The sequence below is a fragment of the Symphalangus syndactylus genome, chromosome 4, assembly GCF_028878055.3.
Source record: "Symphalangus syndactylus isolate Jambi chromosome 4, NHGRI_mSymSyn1-v2.1_pri, whole genome shotgun sequence".
In the NCBI taxonomy this organism is placed as follows: Eukaryota; Metazoa; Chordata; class Mammalia; order Primates; family Hylobatidae; genus Symphalangus; species Symphalangus syndactylus.
In genome coordinates this window covers 93,615,958-93,634,501 of record NC_072426.2, presented here as the reverse complement: position 1 = coordinate 93,634,501, position 18,544 = coordinate 93,615,958, and the positions used below count along the sequence as shown (strand labels likewise).

The 18,544-nt window shown below is 44.4% G+C and overlaps 2 protein-coding genes across 8 annotated transcripts in view; one reads left to right on the top strand and one right to left on the bottom strand.

Moving 5' to 3' along the window:
* DYDC1 (DPY30 domain containing 1) overlaps nt 1–6,766 on the bottom strand; it is a 21,585-nt gene extending 14,819 nt beyond the window's left edge. Inside the window, exons 1-4 of one of the 2 annotated variants that reach the window (XM_055275544.2) lie at nt 6,731–6,766; nt 3,546–3,668; nt 1,864–2,033; nt 1,313–1,414 (exon numbers count right to left, since the gene is read on the bottom strand). In XM_055275544.2, the coding sequence (XP_055131519.1) occupies nt 1,313–1,414; nt 1,864–2,010 (249 nt within the window). In that variant the 5' untranslated portion in view covers nt 2,011–2,033; nt 3,546–3,668; nt 6,731–6,766. Of the gene's footprint in view, nt 1–1,312; nt 1,415–1,863; nt 2,034–3,545; nt 3,669–6,003; nt 6,489–6,730 lie in introns of those variants that run through there. The other variant, XM_063638169.1, reaches the window with a different exon arrangement.
* DYDC2 (DPY30 domain containing 2) lies at nt 5,713–18,544 on the top strand. 6 transcript variants are annotated; one of them, XM_063638165.1, is made up of 5 exons: nt 5,713–5,888; nt 11,698–11,781; nt 12,437–12,592; nt 12,953–13,075; nt 16,705–17,187. In XM_063638165.1, exons 2-5 carry the CDS (start codon nt 11,698–11,700, stop codon nt 16,963–16,965), a joined length of 624 nt encoding a protein of 207 aa, XP_063494235.1. In that variant the 5' UTR covers nt 5,713–5,888; the 3' UTR covers nt 16,966–17,187. The 6 variants fall into 6 exon arrangements, with proteins under 6 accessions (XP_063494235.1, XP_063494238.1, XP_055131516.1 ...); XM_055275541.2 differs by lacking the exon at nt 5,713–5,888 and adding an exon at nt 6,045–6,117; XM_063638166.1 differs by lacking the exon at nt 5,713–5,888 and adding an exon at nt 7,270–7,344.

The window sequence follows — 18,544 nt, the reverse complement described above, 5'->3', positions numbered from 1 at the left end:
TCTAAGGGGCCTGCAGTTTTCTACCTCAATATCGGGGATAGGAGGTTAGTCAGAGAAGCTATTTGCCAGGCCTATGTTTTTCTTTCTATCCATACTCAAATAATAGGCTTCTTTCCCCTTTTTAAATACGTAAATTTGAGTCAAGACTCTGGGGTTAAGTATTATCTGGTAGAACTATAGAAGTGGCTTAAATTTAGCTTAGAAGCTCTCTATAAATTAAATCAGTCCAGAAGCCACTCTGGAACTTTCCTCTCTCCAGGTTGTACTCCATGACCCATCCCTTCAACAATTCCCTTACCAATATGTTCAGCTCCCTAATCATGCTACCCCAATCCTGCTTCAATTAAAAGGTCTGCCTGCTCCACTTCTTCACTCAGACATCTGGGCCCAAGTGAAGAGAATCACATCATCACATAACCAAACCAAATGGCACGATTATCAGTGCTTGATCTTCAACTGTTACCAAGTAATGCTAAATTATATCCCTCAACTCTCTCTTCCATTCTCCAAAGCTGCCATTTCTAACTTCACCACTCTGCCCACACCTCCTACCTTACAACCTTGTTCTTAGCAGGTGAACATGGTGCCTACTTCATTAAAAAGACAGAAACAGTTGTACACAGAAGGTGCTTCCACCAACACCATTCTCTCCTCTTTCCCTTGATTATAATCAAAGAAGTGCCTTCTCCCTGCCTAACCTATGATCCAGGCCCATTTCCTCTCATCTCCACGGTGAGCTGACCCTACGAATCATCTACTCTATTTCCTAACATCACCCGCTCACTCCTCCACTACTGTGCTCTTAAATCAAAACAAACACAAAAACGTTTCTCCTTGCTCTCAAAATCTCCTTGAAAGCATTGCCTACATTTTCCATCTCCCCTGCCTAAGTCCACCCACCCCCACCACTCCATCCACACTGTTCCCGCCAAATTACCGTGGCCTCTGATGAACACTTTTCCATTCAGCAATAGATATGGTTGACCACTCAGATCTCACCAAAACACTCTTTCCCTTTGCCTTCTGTGACAGCACACTCTGTATTTTCCTCTTACCTGGAGGTATGGCATCTTTTGTATCAGCAACAACAGTGTGGAAAGGAATGTGTATGTGTGTATACAAGAAGGCACTCAGGAAAACTCATGGCTGCTGCTTCTCCAGCAAAGAAGACACACACTTCCATAAAGATGAAGATATTAGGAAGCCATATCTAAATAACTGGAGCTGGGAAGTTTATCAACATTTGTGCTGTGCCATGCTGAGGTTGGCATCGTTAATTCCAGTCCCCTCTGAACTCTTCTACTTGCCTCACCTGCTGAAGTAAGAGCTCCTCTGCTTTGAGCCTCTCCATCATTTCCTGCTCCATCAGAGCTAATTCTCTTTCACGCTCCAGCTCGGCCATTTCCTTTTGTCTCTAGCATTGTTTAAAAACAACAGCACACGACTTCTTAGTGAGAAAGCAATTTGTAAAAGCAATCTTGAAAGCACTTAATAGGGACAATTAGGGAAAGTGTTAAGCAAATTATAGCCTATCCCTTTGGAAACGATATAATAATTTGGGAAGATATTTTATCTGAATAATGAGCACAATATTAAAGTTATACATTGTATATGATCACAAGTACATAAACATAAATCTATAAATCTATAGAAAAAAGACTTCCCATGAAAGGAATTACCTAAAAATCTAAATAGAAGTCTTCTTTGGGTAATGTTTTCTCCTTCCTGCTTTTCATGTTGTTCAAGTTTTTGTATAATAAACATTATTTTATAACAGAAAAATAATAATGTTAAACTTTTTTAAAAGCAGACAAGTTGGACCAATTTTTTTTTCTAATTTCCTAGAAGGAGATTCCTACTTACCAGTTGTTCCATGGTCACATTTTCCTTATACTTGTAAATCCACAATGCTAAATATTCTATTGGATCCACTGGGCGAACTCTTGCCACTTCTGCAAGACCTTGAGTTAAACATGCCCCGAGGTGCTTTTGAAGATATATTGACTCCATTTCTAACTCCTAAATAAAAACTCCTAAAAAGTAAGTGTTTTTGCATTACTGCAGGATATTTTCAATAAAGTCACTATAAAACTAAAGTCCAGTGAGGTGAACAAAGCCTTACATACACCCTGCCCTCAGTCATGGACACCTCCCGTTGGGGGTGTCACAAGCAAGCTGGCCCCAGGAAACTTCTAATAGTTTTCAAAAGGGCTCCATGGAAGTCACTACAACTAACATGGTTTCAAAATCCTGAAGGACTCTCAAGTCCAAGAGTCAGAAAAAGATATTATCATTGATTTCAAGTTTACTTGATGCCAAGTAATGTGGGTCTCATTTAATCCTCACAACATACCTGAAAAATGGGTATCATCATCCCAGTGGGACGATGAGCAAGCCCAGGCACAGAGAGCATAAGTGCACAGTTCAGGATCACACAGCTGGCAGATGAAGGAGACAGGGTTTGTACCCACCTCTTGATTCCAAAACCCTCACCCTAAAGACTACACTAAAATGTTCCTCCTAAGCCATGAAAGCCATTTTTACAAAGCATCACAATAGTCCACCTTTTGAAAAAAAAAATCCATAAATTTCCAAGGCCAAAGAATAAAAACTCAGCCTCCAAATAATAACGTATGAAGCTCCTCACAATCTGGCCCCAATTTTCTTTTCAAGTTCACCTCCAGACATCATCTCTCCTGGCCCCAGCACACCCTGGGCTCTAACTCCATGGACAGCCTGGCTAATTTTTTTTGTATTTTTAGTAGAGACGGGGTTTCACTGTGTTAGCCAGCATGGTCTTGATCTCCTGACCTCGTGATCCGCCCGCCTCGGCCTCCCAAAGTGCTAGGATTACAAGCGTGAGCCACCGCGCCTGGCCGACCAGATTGTTTTTAAAACAGAAAAGGAGAAATGCAGCAATCAGTCTCTTTCAGGTGCTTTGGAAAAATTGATCACCCTCAGATTACCCTTAATATTTTAAGAAATCACCTGGGCACGGTGGCTCAGCCTGTAATCCCAGCACTTTGGGAGGCCAAGGCGGGTGGATCACAAGGTTGGGAGACCGAGACCATCCTGGCTAACGCAGTGAAACCCCATCTCTACTAAAAATACAAACAAATTATCTGGGCGTGGTGGCGGGTGCCTGTAGTCCCAGCTACTTGGGAGGCTGAGGCAGGAGAATGGTGTGAACCTGGGAGGCGGAGCTTGCAGTGAGCCGAGATCGCACCACTGCACTCCAGCCTGGGTGACAGAGTGAGACTCCGTCTCAAAAAAAAAAAAAAAAAAAAAAATATATATATATATATATATTTTTTTTTTTAAGAAATCCAGACTCTTCTGAGAATCTGATGAAATGTAATCAATTGTTAAACAAATGTATAATGAATATTTGCCAGGCACGGTGGCTCACACCTGTAATCCTAGCACTTTGGGAGGCTGAGGTGGGTGGATCACCTGAGGTCAGGAGTTCGAGACCAGCCTGGCCATAATGGTGAAATGCTGTCTCTACTAAAAATACAAAATTAGCCCAGCGTGGTGGCACATACCTGTAAACCCAGCTACTTGGAAGGCTGAGGCAGGAGAATCACTTGAACCCAGGAGGCAGCGGTTGCAGTGAGCTGAGATTGTGCCATTGCACTCCAGCCTAGGCAACAAGAGCGAAACTTCGTCTAAAAAAAAAAAAAAGAATACCTATTATAGGTCAGGCACCATGATAGGTACTGGGAATACAAAACTATCGTGAATTGAATGTCTGTGTCCCTAAAAAATCCATATGTTGAAATCCTAACTCCCAATGTGATGGTATTAGGAGCCTTTGGGAAGTGATTAGATCATTAGTGTGGAGCCCTCACGCATGGGATTAATGCCCTTATAAAAAGAGATGGGAGAGCTTGCTCTCACTCTCTGCCATCTGAGAATAAAACTAGAAGGCAGCCACCTGCACACCAGGCAGAGGGTCCTCACCAGACACCAGAAATGCCAATGCCTTGAATTTGGACTTTCCAGCCTCCAGAATGGTGAGAAATAAATGTGTATTGTTTTTAAGCCACCCAGGGTTGGTAATTTGCTACAGCAGCCCAAACTAAAACAAAAACAGTCTCTGCCTTCATGGAGCTTATAGATGAGAAGGGAAATATTTAAATCAATAAATATGAAATTGCAGTTAAAATAAGTACTATGAGACCAGACAAGAGGAGTAGCTGATCAAGTCAGGAAAGTAAAAAAAAAGCTTCTCTGGGGACATTTGAGCTAAGCTTACATTTACTTAAAAAAAAAAAACAGTAAAATTAACATGACAGAGAAGGAAGAGTCTTCTAGGTATGAGGAAAGGCCCTGATATAGGAATGAGCATGGCAATTACAGGGGATAGAATGCCATTGTGTCTAAACTTGTCCCTGGACAAATGCATCTAGCATTTTGCATAAAATTTCAGACACAGTGACATCCTGGGGTCCATCCATAATCCCCAATTTTTATTCTATGGATGAACCCCAGGATATCAGTGTCTCTGAAATTTTATGCCATAACCATGTGCATATGCAATATGACAGTGGTGGGAGGGCAAAATGGTATGACTCCTATGGAGGAGAATTTGACAACATCTAGAAAATCACATATGCATTCACCCTTTGACTCATCAATCTTGCTTCTTGGATCCTATCTCAAAGATATAGTTGCAAAAATATGAAATGGCATATGCACACAGTTATTTGCAGCATTATTTACAATAGTCACACTGAAGCACCATCTAAATGTTCGCCAAATTGGGGATTAATAAGAGCAACACAATGGATTATTATGCAGATGTACAAGAGAATGAAGAAACTAGAGAGTGATCTCTAAGGCACAGAATAAAGAAAACGAGGTGCTGAAATTGTATATGGTCTGTCATCTTTTGTATTAGCAACAGCAGTGGGGAAAGGAATGTGTATGTGTGTATATATAAACATAGTCATAAAAACTCTAAAAACGGAAAACAAACTGGCACAAATGAACCTAATTCCAAATCAGGTTGATATTGGTGTCTTAACCACACAGAGAAAAGAATTATTACAACTGACTTTGGAACACAGTATCTTCACTGTATTTCTTCAGTAGGATATACCTGAAAGACCAAAACGCTACATAGACATCTCAAAGTCATTTGAAGTGAAGAAAAAAAAAAAAAAAGTGAACAGACTCCTGTTGCTGCTCCAGAAAGGTAAAATGTGGGAAGGTAGGAAGGGGGCCGTTATCCCTAAAGAGAAAACTTCTGGCCTACCAGTGGGGCCAAGTCAGGGGAGGCTCTGTCTCGGATTTCTGGGCATATCAGTGGGACCCAGGCAAGGCTTGCCAACTCCCTTAGCATGTTCCTGTCTGTGAAACGAGGAAAATACCCATCTCTCCTGTGGTAAGCAATGTTATTTTTCACATACACCAATAGGCATCTTGGCTCAACATAAGAAAGCCCTTTCCCACAGAAACAGCTGCCTCCAGCCTGCAGAAGGTGCCACAGAGATGGAAGGAGATTCCTTACCCACACCTGGGAGACAGCTAGCCAGCCAGCCGATTGGGCGGGGGCACCCAGGCAGGGGTGCCAGACTTCTCAACTAAAAACCCAGCTCGCCCAGGTGACTCTGAATTTCAGATAAACAACGAATAACTTTGCATGATACTATATTTGTACCGAAAGTAACTCGTTTATCTGAAATTCAGTTACCTCAGCATGCAGTACCGTATTGTATCTGGCAACCTCCCGGGGCGCTCAGTGTGGTTTTCCCACCCGGGAGTCTGGAAGGGTCTCCCGCAGCCCGCAGGAGACACAGCGCTCCCCGCTCGGGGGGAGCAAGAGGAGGACAGCCGGCCGCTTTCGGGAGCCCCAGGCGCGAAGCGGCCTCTCTCCGCCTCAGGTGAGTCCTGCTCGACGCCCAAGGCCCAACAGTCAGAATGGCCTCTGCCCGCCGGACCCAGCGAAGCTAAGAGAACAAATCTCAAAAACAGTTCGGGCCTTTCCGGTGCGCTCACCCCTACACACGCGCCTGCTCGCCACCCAGGAGCTGCGTCCCGTTGCCAGGCAACGAGAGCGCGCGCCTCAGGAGCCCGTGTAGGCGCCGCAAAGCGGGAGGGGCGCGCGGATAGGTGAGCAGAGGGCACGCGGTGGGCGGCGGAGGGGGAACGCGCAGCAGAAAGGAGGGGGCGTGGGGGGTCGTGCTGCAGAGAGGAGAGGGCGTGCAGGAGTAGGAGCAGGCGGCAGAGTAGAGGGGGCGCGGCAGAGTGGAGGGGGAGTGCAGGAGTAGGAGCCCGCGGCAGAGTAGAGGGGGCGCGGCAGACAGGAGGGGGCGTGCAGGAGCGGGGCGCCCGGCAGAGAGAAGGGGTCTTGCACAAGGGGGCGCGCGCGAGGGGAGGGGGTCGGAGAGGAGGGGGGCGTTCAGGAGGCGGGCGTGCGGCAGAGAGGAGGCGGTGTGCAGGGGAGAGCGCGCACGAGGGGGAAGCGGGCAGAGACGAGAGGGAATACAAGAAGGGGAGCGCGGCAGAGTGTAGCGGGCGCGCTCCAGGGGGCGGGGTCCAGGGAGGAGGGGGCGCGTAGGAGCGGGACGCCAGGCAGAGAGGAGCGGGCACGCGGGAGGGGGTTGTGCGCGCGAGGAGTCGAGGAAAGGCGTATGTGGAGGCGCGCGGGGTGGGTGAGCCGAGGAGACTTGCTACACAGAAACCTGGAGGAGTGGGGGCACACAAAAGAGCAAGGGACCCTGACTGGCAGGCCGGCATGCTCTCGGAGAGATGAAGAGGTGGGGCTTTGAGGAGGAACCAGGAAGGGCAGCCAATCGGAAAAGGGCGGAAGACCTTCCAGAGTTCCTGGAAGACCTTCACTGCAAGCTGCTAATAGCTTGGCAGTTTCACAACTCTGCACCTTTGCTCTTGCTGGTGACCTCTGCTTGGTTCCTTTCAGAACCAATTCGGGTGCCCCACCACCGGGAAGCCGTCCAGTCTCCATCAGGCCCAAACCCTTGCAGTCTTCCCTGGCCTAGTCGTCTGTGCATGTACTAGCCTTTCGCGTGCTCTCTTCAGCTTATGGGTAGGGCAGTGCCAGGCAAGAGAGGCCTTAGTAGATGTTAGTTGAGATAGTAAATGCCAGAGTGGGCGCGGAAAAATCAAAGGGAAGCATGAGCGCAGGTGTCAGAGCTCTCTCAATGAATAAGTCAAGAAATATTTACTGAGCTCCCAGTGTGCCAAGCATGGGCAGTATACAGTAAACAAAGACAACCCCTATTCTTATTACCTTGCCTACTGAGTGCAAGGCCAGGAACCGTGTAAGCAGACCCTCGGGGAGCTCTGGGAAACACTGAAAAATAGCCTCTCCCCCCATTGGTGAGTGTACCCTAAGTTGGTCTGAGTGGGCTTTAAAAGGCATTCCCTTGGCCAGGCTCAGTGGCTCACGCCTGTAATCCTAGCACTTTGGGAGGCGGAGGTGGGCGGATCACCTGAGGTGAGGAATTCGAGACCAGCCTGGCCAACGTGGAGAAACCCCATCTCTACTAAAAATACGAAAATTAGCTGGGCGTGGTGGCGCACACCTGTAATCCCAGCTCCTCGGGAGGCTGAGACAGCGGAATTGCTTGAACCAAGGAGGCAGAGATTGCAGTGAGACGAGATTGTGCCCCTGCACTCCAGCCTGGGTGACAGAGTGAGGCTCTCTCTTAAAAACACAAAATAAAAGGCATCCCCCTTGACTCCTTCCCCTCCAGCCCTCACATTGTGGCTCTATGATGGCTCTACTGTCTTTGTACCATATCTTAGTGACTGTTGGGCAAACACATTTCATTCAGATCATTGTTGAAAATGGGCAATTTAGAGTACGTGGAGATATGCCAATACGGCTTGCCACATGTAACCAGTGTGGCAGCCACCCAATGACCAGGGAATGCAGAGTTGGTGATTCTGCCTTCTGGGAAGGACAGTTCTACAGTGATCCAGGCAAAGTAGATTGGTAACTACAGATTGCTTGGAGATTTTGTTAACATGCAAGTTCTGAATCTGTGGGGTGGGGTGGGACTTGAGATTCTGCATCTCAACAAGTCCCAATGTGTCCGGAATTGGTGGGTTCTTGGTCTCACAAGAATGAAGCCGCGGACCCTCGCGGTGAGTGTTACAGTTCTTAAAGGCGGCGTGTCTGGAGTGTTCCTTCTGATGTTCAGATGTGTTCGGAGTTTCTTCCTTCTGGTGGGTTCGTGGTCTCGCTAACCTCAAAAGTGAAACTGCAGACCTTTGCGGTGAGTGTTACAGCTCATAAAGGTGGTACAGACCCAAAGAGTAAGCAGCAGCAAGATTTATTGCAAAGAGTGAAATAACAAAGCTTCCACGGTGTGGATGGGGACCCTGTGCGGGTTGCCACTACTGGTTCAGGCAGCCTGCTTTTATTCCCTTATCTGGCCCTACCCACGTCGTGCTGATTGGTTCATTTTGCAGAGAGCTGATTGGTCTGTTTTACAGAGAGCTGATTGGTCCATTTTGACAGGGTGCTGATTGGTGTGTTTACAATCCTTGAGCTAGACACAAAAGTTCTCCAAGTCCCCACTAGATTAGCTAGACACAGCGCACTGATTGGTGCATTTACAAACCTTGAGCTAGACACAGGGTGCTGATTGGTGCATTTACAAACCTTGAGGTAGACATAGAGTGCTGATTGGTGTATTTACAATCCCTTAGCTAGACATAAAGGTTCTCCAAGTCCCCACTAGACTCAGGAGCCCAGCTGGCTTCACCTAGTGGATCCCGCACTGGGGCTGCAGGTGGAGCTGCCTGCCAGTCCCACATAGTGCGCCGGCACTCCTTGGCCCTTGGGCGGTCGATGGGACCAGGCACCGCAGAGCAGTGGGTGGCGCTCATCAGGGAGGCTTGGGCAGCACAGGAGCCCACGGTGTGGGGGAGGCTCGGGCATAGTGGGCTGCAGGTCCTGAGCCCTGCCCCGTGGGGAGGCAGTTGAGGCCTGGCAAGAATTCGAGCAAAGTGCTGGCAGGCTGGCACTGCTGGGGGACCCAGCGCACCCTCCGCAGCTGCTGGCCCGGGTGCTAAGCTCCTCACTGCCTGGGGCCTGCGGTGCTGGCCGGCTGATCTGAGTGCGGGGCCCACCGAGCCCACGCCCACCCGTAACTTGTGCTGGTCTGCGAGCGCCGCATGCGGCCCCGGTTCCTGTCCGCGCCTCTCCCTCCACACCTCCCTGCAAGCAGAGGGAGCCGGCTCCGGCCTTGGCCAGCCCAGAGAGGGGCTCCCACAGTGCAGCGGTGGGCTGAAGGGCTCCTCAAGCGTGGCCAGAGTGGGCGCCAAGTCCGAGGAGGTGCCAAGAACAAGCAAGGGCTGAGAGGGCTGCCAGCACACTGTCACCTCTCACCCAGGTGATGGAATGCTGCTGGTCATCTGTCATCAGACCAGCTTTGAGTAAGAGGGGTGTAGAAGTTTGTTTATCCAAATGCATTGGTTCAAGTGGGCCACACAGATTGGCAGGAGACACCACCCACCTCTGTCCCCACCCTCCATCACTACCCCACTCAATTTTTTTTTAATTCCCTTACAGGTCTTGGGGTCAGAAGTCCAAAATGAATCTTATAGAGCTAAAACCAAAGTGTCAGCAGGGCAGGTTCCTCAGGAGGCTCTGGGGAGAATCCATTTTCTTTTCTTTTCCAGCTTCTAGAGGATACCCTTGGCTCAAGGCCCTGAATCACATCCCTTTTTCTCCTTTGGCTCTGTCATCACCTTCCCTGTCTGACCGTACTGTGTCACACTTAATAGTGACACCTGTGATTACATTGTTCCTACTCAGATAATCCAGGATAATCCCCCATCTCAAGAACCTTAATTTAATCACAGTTACAAAGTCTCTTTTGCCATTTAAGGTGACATATTCGTAGGTTCCAGGTATTCAGACATAGACACATTTGGGAGTCATTATTCAGCCCTAGAACAAGGACATTCTCTTACTCATATTTCCATTATTCAAAATTAAGAAATTTAACTTAGATAAATTACATCACATAATCTACATTTCACATTCAGTTCAACCAATTTTCCCAACAATGCCCTTCATAGAATTATTTCTTCTTCTTTTCTTTCTTTTTTTTTTAGACAGGGTCTCACTCTGTCACCCAGGTTGGAGTGCAGTGGTGAGATCTCAACGCATTGCAGCCACAAGCTCCTGGGCTCAAGTGATCCTTCCACCTCAGCCCCGCCCCCAACCCCTCCAAGTAGCTGGGACTACAGGTGTGCGCCATCACACCTGGCTAATTTTTGTATTTTTTGTGGAGACAGAGTTTTGCCTTGTTGCCCAGGCTGGTCTCAAACCCCTGAGCTCAAGTGATCCTCCTGCCTCAGCCTCCCAAAGTGCTGGGTTTATAGGCGTGCACCACCATGCCCAGCTGAATTATTTTTTCTTGCCCAGGCCCAATCTAGGATCATGTGTTACATGTAGTTATTATAGCTGTTCAATCTCCTTTGATCTATAACAGTTACTCTCTTTTTTTTCATAACCTCAACATTTTTAAGAGTACAAGGTAGTTGCTTTGGATTTATTTGATGTTTCTTCAATTACATTCAAATATTGCATTTTAGGCAGGAATCCACGGAAATGTTTTATGTACCATAAGAAGTGCATCACATCAGGAGGCACTTGATGTCACTTTGTTCCTTTATTGGTGACGTTTACTTTGATTACTTGGTTAAGGTTTTGTTGGCCAGGTTTTGCCACTGTAAAATTTCTGTATTTCCTTTGGAATTAATACTTAATTTGTGAGAAGAAACTTTGAGACTATGCATATATCTTATTCCTTGTCAAATATTCACCCAGGTTTAGCACTCACTGACTCATTGATGATCCTGCTTTGATTCAGCTATACTATGGTGATGAGGAAATGGCAGTTTTTTAAAACTCCATTATTCTCTCCACATTTATTAGTTGGCATTCTAGTTTAACAAAGAACTTTGCTGTCTCCCTTCTTAATCTACTTATATATTCTCATATGGACTCATGGATTCATATTTTATTCTATAAGTTATAATCCATTACAGTCACTATTTTAATGGTCAAACTGCCCCAGATTTGACTAGTAGGAGCCCCTTCAAGCTGGCTTCTCTGTCCCCAACCATTGTATTTTTTAGAATTTTCTTACTTTCTGGCAGAACAAAATGTTCCAGGCTCATTAGACTTGTCCTGCGCCAGCCTTGGAATCAGCCATTTCTCCAAGGAGCCCTGATTCCTCTTAAGTGACGAAGGCTATTTACAAGCAAGGTTTATATGCTCAGTGTGCTCATTGCTACTGAAGTGTTTTGGTTTCAAGGCCTTGCAGTGGAGAGAGCTAGGAAATATTTTTTTCTATATCCATAAGATAGATATGTATAAAATAGATATGCATATCTGTCTACTTGTTTTTCCTTCCTTAAGCTAAAATATGGGGAATAGGGGGGCAAATTGAAAAATGCCTCCAGAAAATGTTAAGGCTAGATCTGAGCTTTTATTATTTGCTGGCTCTTTTGGAATTAAAATGTGTCAACTTCAGGAATATGGAATCTGTCAGGAGGAGGCCAGGTCCTAGGTCATTTCATGGCACAATCCTCCACTGAATAGTGTAATAAGCACTTACTCTGTGCCTGGCTAAGTGCCTGGTGTGTGTTTATTATCTCCTCTAATCTAATTATTACGAGCTACATACTTTTGTTACTTTTATTTTACAGATGAGAAAACTGAGGCTGAGAGAGACTGAGTCACTTGCTGAAGATCACACAGCTAATAGGTGGCAGAATCAGGACTGGAACTTGGTCTGTCTTATTCCAGAATGTGCATTCCTACTGCCACAATTCCCTGCACTCCTAATTTGGGCTACATTGCCTCCAGCTCTTGAAATATGATGACTAGCAAATCCTTAAGTAATAGAGAATGGAATATTATATCAGGTGCTAGCAGAGCTCCTGACAAGCAATAGCTGCAGCACCAACATTTTCCCTCTCTCTTCTTCCCAGTGCATTTCCGTGGTCCCTTGTGAAATAAATGAGCCTATCTTACCTGTGTCATAGATGACTGTAGCCTCCAACCTCACAATAGCACAGCCTGCTGGGTGCTCAGAGCCCCTCCCCAGGACCTCCTGCCTGCTCCTTTATTTTCTCTCTACTCAAGGGCAGAAATGTGTGGGTAAGGGGAGGCCTTAGCCACTCTTATCACCAAGGTACCAACCTCCTCCCAAGCCTGATAAACCCTAGGACCTACACTGTCTGACCTAGTGCGGCTGGAGAGCTTTAGAAAAAAGTCCATTTGAATATAAGAGCATGTAAGTGTTTGTTGGTTCTTTTGGGAAGGGTGTGATCCAGAAGCATCTCATATTTATCCTGAAATAAATCTGAATTGGTTAGAATGTGTCTATTTTTAATATCAGATTAAGTTTGTAAAATAGTGTGACTTTGTTTTGATGTTTTCCAGGCTGCCAAGATGGAAACTAACTACCTGAAGAGGTGCTTTGGAAATTGCCTGGCCCAGGCACTGGCAGAGGTGGCGAAGGTTCGGCCCAGTGACCCAATAGAATACCTGGCTCACTGGCTTTATCATTATGGGAAAACAGCGAAAGCAAAAGAAGAGGTGTGTATGTGCACTGGGATTTAGGGAGGGCCCAGCTTTCCCAGAGTAATTTGAAAGCCAAGACACAAGGCAGGATTCTGGAGCTGGCCTGGGGAATTTTTTGGTTTATTTGACTTGCTCTTAGAGCCAGATACCCCTGAAGCATGGGGATCCTGGGGGCTCACTCAGAGGAGTGGGGCTTCAACTCAGAGGAGCTGTGGAGATGAAGGGTTTGTAACTACTAGCAGGCTAAAGCTAGTTACAAGAGGAAACTCAACAGGCCCAAAGAGCCCACAGCCCAAATCAGTCCCCAGTGAGGGGGCCCCATTTATAAGGCTTCCCTGGGTGCTGACCTGATTCGACTCTGTCACCTCACCCCAGAATAGGGAAAAGAAGATCCAGCTGTGGGAGGAATATGACAGTAGCCTCAAGGAAATGGAAATGACAGAAATGCTGAAACAGGAAAAGAATCAGATTCAACAGAACTATGAAAAGTGTCACAAGGTAGGGAGAAGGACTCAGCTTTGGGTTGCCACACACATCCCAACGATGGACTCCAGGAAAGCCACAAGTCAGCCCAGTCCCAATCCAAGGCACATTAAGGGTCCCTTTAGCTTGATTTTCAATATATATGCAAGAATTCACATATTTGCGTATAAACCAATGTTATTGACAATCTTTGTTAATGAAAAAAGGAGATGTTAAAAGACAAATTTGTCTTAGATTTTGGGAAATACTCTGGTGTTACTGATTTTTAAAAAATCTGATTTTTTTTTTTTTTTTGAGATGGAGTCTCACTCTGTTGCCCAGGCTGGAGCGCAGTGGCGCGATCTCGGCTCACTACAGCCTCTGCTTCCCAGGTTTAAGTGATTCTCCTGCCTCAGCCTCCCGAGTATCTGGGACTACAGGCACATGCCACCACACCTGGCTAATTTCTTTTTTTTTTTTTTTTTTTTTTTTAAGTAGAGACAGGGTTTTACCATGTTAACCAGGATGGTCTCGATCTCCTGACCTCGTGATCTGCCCACCTTGGCCTCCCAAAGTGCTGGGAATACAGGCCTGAGCCACCATGCCTGGCCAAAAAATCTGATTTTTAAAAAATCTATTCACTTGGAACAAATATTTTTTCATATAAGATCCTTTGAGCCCTTTTCAAGTAGTATTCAATATTTTTCAGAAACCAAATATGGTTGTTATCCGTGCATACTTCAGATATTTAACTTAGTATTTAGTATTTGGTTTATTATGTTCTGTTTACTTTTTTGTGAAACTTCAGATGCCTCCTCTGTGATGCTATAATATTAGATGTAAGTTATTAAACTGGAATAGCTGAAGACAACTCGGCATTCATCAGTCTGACAAGCCTATCTTTTACCTCCCACAGTTTTTTTCACAATCTCCTGAAAAACACCTTATGCCATTCTATGCTTTCTACAAAGTAGTAGATACCTGGATAGAGAGTCATCTCAATTGCAATGTTGGGTTTGATATCTGACATCTTTTTAACTATCACTATACTCTGTGCATTAAAGTCTTTAATGCAGTCCATTACAATTCACCAGCATTTGCTAGCTTCCAAGCCAATTTGAAGACATGAAAATATTAAGCTTATTTACATTTACACTAATATACTCAACATCCTCGTAAAGAATATATTTGCTTTTTAAGCCTGGATGTCTTGTAAATAAATTAAATCAAAAGATAATTCATTCTATTGTTTGACAATAGTCTAAAGGAACTCTCCCTCAGGAAGAATTCCTTCTTTAAGCAATTGTTTGGAGATAGGAGAGGTGAGGATCATTCAGCAAAATTTGTCATCACCTTGCTACCCATCTCTAATCCATGTCTGACACCATGCTTTACTGTTAATAGAAATAGAAATATATAAGGCAATAAAAATTATATAAAGAAGACTCCAAAACTCCACCCTAGTTTTATGGTAGCTTTATTAAGGAAAATTTCTTGGCTCACAGCAATATTTTGAATTGTCTTTTTGTGTTTCACTGAGGTTTTGCATCCTGCAGCAATATTCTTTAACAAGATTTAGATAAGTAAATGGTATGTCATTCTTTTGCCAAGTGTGTGATGTAGGCAGTTGTAAGGGAAGATGGGAAATGATAACAAGCACAATGTCTAGACTATGTGCAAGTTCTCAGTTTTAGGAAAGAGTTCATGTGTAGGTTGTGATTATGGAAATTGATTCCCTATGTTAAAAGGAAATAAAGAGAACCCAAGAGTGATCTAAAATGAAGCAAATTTATAGTTTACCTGGCAAGAGAGAGCCACACATTAAGATGTGAGTTACTGTCCAAGCAAACTTTGACAAGGCTAAATAAAGGACAAAGAGGCAGAGGTGTATCAAAACGACAAGATTCCAAGTTCTGGTTTCTGATTGATTCAAGTTGGATTACAAACTGTTCCTTGCTATTGGTCACCTTCACATTTTGTGTGACTAGTGCTGGGAAAACCAATTTCAAACTGGCCCAGGATGGGTTGCATAAAATTTCGGCAGGGCTGCTAAGTTTACCTGATGAACTGATATGCATATACCCAAAGCTTTACAGTTTTTTCCTTAATCTCTTTAAAAACAAAAAAACAAAAAAACATCGTGACTTGGATACAGGTTAGCAGATACAGGTTAGCGAGTCTTTGAGTACCCCAGATTGAATACTGCTTATCTAGTGGATGTATCAAAAGAGGAATAGAAACAGAATACTATGTATGGTAGGGCTCATACCCAATTATCCGAATCAAAAAGTATCCATAGAGGAGGTAGAATTTGAGTCAGGCAGAGGTTATCCTTGGTATTGATATCTCTTCATTAAGCAGATGCAGCTTTAAGTAAACCATAATTTTGTTTCTGAATCAGAAGATAACTCCTATTGTTTATAAAGATCTAAACTATACAAATGTTTTAGAAATACATGTTTATGGAATCAATAGATATTTACTGTATAGACTCAATAGTTTGAAGTTTAGAAGGGTCTCAGAGACCACGTGGACAAGGATGAGCCCCATAGGGCTCATTGTAGAATAGCCCTGTACGACTTCCAGGCAAAGACTGGAGTGGAGGGGGTCAGTAGAGCCTAAGATCCAAGGACTCCTACCTCAGCCAGGGACATGGATGTTAGACTGCTCAATATTGTCTCATAGGGCACTGAAGCTCTGTTTGTTTTTTTCTTGTGTGGTTCAGTTTGGATAATTTCTACTCATCTACCTTCATGTTTACTGACCATTTCTTCTGCAATACCCTACATCCTATCTGGGGATTCTGTGAATTTTTTCACTTCAGATATTGTACTTTTCAGTTCTAGAATTTCTATTTAGTTTTTTAAATATAATTTCCATTTTCTCTGCTGATACATCTTAACTTTCACATTATGTCCATTTTCTACCCTGGATTTTTGAAAATATTTATAATAGCTGTCCTTGTCTGTTAATTCCATCATCTGTGTCATTTTGGGACCTTTTTCTTTCTTTTTTTTTTTTTTTTTTTGAGACAGAGTCTCCCTTTGTCGCCCAAGCTGGAGTGCAGTGGCGAGATCTTGGCTCACTGCAACCTCCGCCTCCCGGGTTCAAGTGATTCTCCTGCCTCAGCCTCCCAAGTAGCTGGGATTACAGGCACCCACCACCACACCCAGCTATTTTTTTTATTTTTAGTAGAGACAGGGTTTCACCATGTTGGCCAGGCTGGTCTCAAACTCCTGACCTCATGATCCGCCCACCTCAGCCTCCCAAAGTGCTGGGATTACAGGCATAAGCCACTGCTCCCAGCCCATTCTGGGGCCTTTTTCTACTGAATACTTTTCCTCTAGATTATGGTTCACATTTTCCTACTTTTTTACTTCTGGTAATTATTCCTTGTGTTCTGGACATTGTAGAGGACATTTTATAGGGAGTCTAGATTGTGTTGTTTTCCATTAAAAGATGTTGGGTTTTGTTCTGGCAGGCAGTTAAATTATTGGTGAATCAACTTGATCCTATAGGTTTGGTTTTATGCTTTGTTAAAGCAGGGCTATTTCAGTTTGGTTCTTAGTCTCTGGCATGAAAATAGCAGCATTGTGTTTTTGCCATACATCTTGTATGCTTTAGTCTCTAATAATAACTTTTCAGCTTTTTTGTTTTCTATTTAGGAACTGACTTCTGAAACTGTTTCCACAAAGACCATATTCAGGCAGGAGGACACAAACCCCCTTGAGAAGGAGGCCTTGAAGCAGGAATTCCTGCCAGGTACTTCCAGTCTGATTCCAGGAATGCCTCAACAGGTTCCTCCTTCAGAGTCTGCTGACCAGATTGACTGGAACTTCAAAATGCCACAAGAAATAAATTACAAGGAGGCTTTTCAGCATGAAGTTGCTCATGAAATGCCTCCTGGCTCCAAATCTCCTTCTTAGGTTACCAGAAGGTAGATGCTTCTGATTTACTTCTCTCAAAGCTGAAAGCCAAGAAAATGGCCAGCTAGAACCAAGATTTAAGGGGCTGTAAAAGGAGAGTTCAGGGACTCTCCAGCCTACTCCTGTTCTGAAAAACCCTTAATCATGTGGATATTTGAACTAGTTATAGGATAAAATAAACTCAGAATAAGGATTTAAAACAAGTAACCAAATGGCTGTGACTTTTTCCTCTTGTTTTATCATTGTTCTGGAGACTACACAGTGAAAACACATCTGTTGGGGTGATCAGACCCAACACCAGGCCGTGGGAGCTACAGAGTCTGGCAGAGTCAATGGAATGAGAAAAGACAAGTTAAGAGAGAAAGTGGGACCAGGGGGCCGACACTAGTATGGAGGCTGTGAAGGCCCTGAGCTCTGGAAGCCCACGCTATTTATTGGTGATCAAACAAAGAAACCGGTGGTGAGGATGTGGGGGTTGAAAGGAAGTAGTGTATCAAGCGAATGAACTACAGCTGTGATGGTTTAGCATGTTCTTTGAAACATGGCTACTGGAGATAACGGGAGTGCTAGAAGCAAGGAGTCAGCAAGTCTGGACACATTACAAAGGCCATGAGGGATTTTATCCTGGACCCTGGACATGTTCCAAGCCCTGCCTCAGCTTTTCTCCTAACACTAAGCTTTCCTCCCAACACACATCCATCTCATGTATTCATGTCTTAACTTTTGCTTCACTTCACAGTCAGGCCTTTCAGAGTATTTTTTACACATATCCTGGAGTCTACCTATGTCACTGATAGCAGATATTTTTCTTCAACATATATTACCAATTTTTTAATACTTTTTTTCAATTTTTGTAATTATGGTAAAATACATGTAAGACGTACCATCTTAACCATTTTTAAATGTACAGATCAGTTGTATTATGTAGATTCATATTCTTGTGCAACCATCACCACCATCCAGCTGCAAAACTCTTTCATCTTGCAAAACTGAAACTCTACACCCATTAAACAATAACTCGCCATTTCTCCCTCTCCCCAGCCCCTAGCAACCACCATTCTTTCTGTCTCTGTGATTTAGATTACTCTGTAAGTATGTTGTATAAATGGACTCATACAATATTTGTCTTTTTTGTGACTGGCTTATTTCATTTAGCATAATGTCCTCCAGGTTCATTCATGCTGTAGCATGTATCAGAATTTCCTTCCTTTTTAAGGTGGAATAATATTCTGTTGTATGTTTATACCACGTTTTACATATCCATTTATTTCATTGTCCATCAGTGGGCATTCATCCATCAGGATATGTTCACATTTTAGCAATTGTGAATAATGCTGCTGTGAACATGACTCTACAAATATCTCTTCAAGACCCTGCCTTCAGGTCTTTTGAGTATATGCCCAGAAGTAGAATTGCTGGATCGTATGGTAATTCTGTTTTTAATTTTTTGGGAAGCCGCCATTCTGTTTTCCACAGCAGCTGTACCATTTTACATTCCCACCAACAGTGCACAGGGTTCCAATTTCTCCACATCCTCGCCAACACTTGTTATTTTGTTGTTGTTGTTGTTGTTGTTGTT

Bases quoted from the DNA above. Each gene is read 5' to 3' on its own strand.
- DYDC2 (XM_063638165.1), top strand. From the start codon at position 11,698: ATGAGAAAACTGAGGCTGAGAGAGACTGAGTCACTTGCTGAAGATCAC. The intron at 12,593-12,952 runs GTGTGTATGTGC...ACCTCACCCCAG, and splicing joins CAGCGAAAGCAAAAGAAGAG to AATAGGGAAAAGAAGATCCA. The intron at 13,076-16,704 runs GTAGGGAGAAGG...TTTTCTATTTAG, and splicing joins ACTATGAAAAGTGTCACAAG to GAACTGACTTCTGAAACTGT.